General features: G+C 57.7%; 2 protein-coding genes across 2 annotated transcripts; one reads left to right on the top strand and one right to left on the bottom strand.

Moving 5' to 3' along the window:
* Positions 1-16: 16 nt before the first annotated feature.
* Positions 17-1,402, bottom strand: GGTG_14098 (hypothetical protein). The gene has a single exon (XM_009232025.1). The coding sequence runs from the start codon at positions 554-556 to the stop codon at positions 116-118; it is 441 nt and encodes a 146-aa protein (XP_009230289.1). The 5' UTR covers positions 557-1,402; the 3' UTR covers positions 17-115.
* A 265-nt stretch (positions 1,403-1,667) lies between these two features.
* Positions 1,668-2,260, top strand: GGTG_14097 (hypothetical protein; the record flags this gene model as incomplete). Its single annotated transcript, XM_009232024.1, has 3 exons — positions 1,668-1,719; positions 1,958-2,030; positions 2,203-2,260. 3 exons carry the CDS (start codon positions 1,668-1,670, stop codon positions 2,258-2,260), a joined length of 183 nt encoding a protein of 60 aa, XP_009230288.1.
* Between the last annotated feature and the right edge of the window lie 274 nt (positions 2,261-2,534).

Genomic DNA, 2,534 nt, shown 5'->3' with positions numbered 1-2,534 from the left:
CCCCCCTAACCCCCCCCCCCCAAGTTGCTCGTGTATGGTTCTATTAAATAAAATAGAAGTAAAAGGTGTCGACTGGAAGGCGTTGTTATAGACCCAGTGACGATGCTCCAAGGTGCTATGCGCTGGTGTTGTCCCAGTACCGCCTGCGGGCGGCGGTGGCCAGCTTGTTGTCCATGAAGCGGTGCTGGAAGTAGTTGAAGACGGCGAACTCGTCGCGCGTCAGGACGTAGCTGTCGGGCTGGGACTCGACCTTTGACCACAGCTGGGTGAGGGCTGTCTCAAGGATGCTGGCTACGGTGGGGTCCCGCGCGCCGTCTGGGCTTTCGCGCGCGACCTCGAGGGCCTGCGCAACCGACGTGTCCTGGGGCTCCTGCTGGCGGCGATGGTGTTGGTGTTGTGTTTGTTGTTGCGCCTTCTCCTGTGCCGTGGCGGCGCCGGCGGCCATGCTGAAGTGAGTGAGGTATGGCATCTGGTCCGGCGGCGGGTAAGAGAGGGTGCGTAATGAGTGGCTGTGGCTGTAGTGGTGTGGGATGTCTTGCGGGTGGATGGACAGCATGGCGGAGGGCTGGCAAAGGGAGACCGAGGCCCGTCGTCCAGATATTATAATAAAGCTGGAGGGGAGGAAGGTGCGTGGGTGTGTGTGGTAGGACAGGGTCAGGAGGGGAAGGGGTACTTGGAAGAGCGGCCGTTTGAAAATTACCAAAGGCCGGCTAGTGCTATGAATAAAATAAAAACAAAGCTAAGCCGAGCGGCGGCTTGTTGCAGTGGAGGGAGACGGGTGCCCGAGATGGGGGTGGGGGCGCCAGTTCCGGTGCCCGGTCGTTTTTGTCAGACAGGGAGGACTCGGAACGAAAGGGGGGCAGACGGCAGGCAACGGCCAAAGCCCGGCCTGCTTGCTTTCTTTGCTTTTTTCCCCCTGCTATACCGGGGTGGTGGTGGTAGTGGTGGTGGTGGGCTTTCTTGCTTTCGCCTAGTGATGGTGGCTGTTTGGTTGCTGTCTAGGGGCTCTCTGGTCCGTAGGAATGTGACGGGATGACAGAGACGCGGTGGATCGTCTTCCAGGGAATCGAAATGTGGTGAGATCCGGGAAGGCTACACAGGATGAAGCGACGGTGGCTTGCCGAGGAGCCAGGGGACGGATCTGCACCTCGCTGAATGAGGACGAGAGGCGCCGTGCGAGCAGAGTTACAACCGATGGTATACCCTCCAGGAAGGAGGATGTGAGGTGTGGTGCCGGGGGGGTATTGGATGATCGATCGCGCAGGAAATAAGGGCGGGGATGTTGTTAAAGCTGATGGTCGGTTGGCTTGGTTGGGGTTCTGGCTTGGTTGCTTGGTTGCTTGGGGAGGGGGATGGCGTGGGAAGGTAGCGGGTGATGATGGGGGTCGGGCAGCTCGGGGGCTTTATACAACCAACAGGACGAAGAGAGATAATAAAGCTCGTCTCGATGGTGTGTGTGTGTGTGTGTTAAACCCTGTCGTACGACTGTCCTAGTTGGGCAAGCCTCCGTTGGGTGGGAGCACACCCCCATCGGATCCTGTGGAAAAGTGCCACTTCCCGGGAATGCTAAGCAGACAGGCGATGTATGTGTATCCGAATGTTGACTTTGGGCAAAGCACACACACACACACACACGACCTGGCAGCGCAGCGCTCGACAGGGTTGCGATGGCTGGTCCGAGGATAAGCATGTTCCTAGTCGAGGGGGGGTCCAGCGACGGTACGCCTTCGTCCTCGGTGCGAAGCCGAGGGATGAGGGTTCCGGGCGTGTGCCTATCCAGCGCTGCTCCCTTGCTGTGACGCAGTGGGACGGAGGAATTACCATATCGGTTAGGCCTCTTGCTGGGCCCCAGATTTCCCAGGCCCCACCGAACCTGGGCTTTTCAAACCGCTCCATGCCATGACTAAAGGGTACGTACCTTGCGACGCTGTGCCAGCGAGCTTACGTTCGAACCCAGCCGACAAAGTCTCGAGACGCGGCGGCCAGGAGAGTTTGTCGCCGAGCCTTTTTGTCGGCAGCTCCGCCCAAGGGTGTGTGTTCTTATTGGGGGATAAACATTACACAAAGGCAAAAAAAAACAAAAAAAACACGAAGCCCAAAGGTAGATAGATGGATGAAAAAGGTAATCATTGAAGGGGAACCAAAGGACCAAACCTTGCTCCAGCCTCGCCGTATCGAGCAGTGGTCTGCTGACCGCTATAGGCAAGAGATCTGCCATATCCGAGAAGGTCTCGATAGCAATGATGCAAAGCTACCCTAGCAGCACAGTAGCACCAGATTTAGCACAGGGCACGGGGCACGAGGCACCAGCAACGCAACACAGCAGCTCCCCGTTGGCCAGTGCAGCCTCCCGCGCATGGCGGGCATCGAATCCCCAACCAGGGGCCGTCTTTCGATGCACGAACAAAGAAGGACAGACCCCTGGCATAGCACGCGATCTGCCTATTGCTCCGGTTTTTTTTTCTTGGTTTTTTTTTTTTGTGTGTCCTTGGCCACAATATCGGAGGGATTAGCGCCAACGCCAACACGGCCTG

This window comes from Gaeumannomyces tritici (genome assembly GCF_000145635.1).
Source record: "Gaeumannomyces tritici R3-111a-1 unplaced genomic scaffold supercont2.136, whole genome shotgun sequence".
In the NCBI taxonomy this organism is placed as follows: Eukaryota; Fungi; Ascomycota; class Sordariomycetes; order Magnaporthales; family Magnaporthaceae; genus Gaeumannomyces; species Gaeumannomyces tritici.
Note: the sequence above shows the minus strand (reverse complement) of the source record. Positions and strands in the feature narration are given on the sequence as shown.

Bases quoted from the DNA above. Each gene is read 5' to 3' on its own strand.
- GGTG_14098 (XM_009232025.1), bottom strand. From the start codon at position 556: ATGCTGTCCATCCACCCGCAAGACATCCCACACCACTACAGCCACAGC.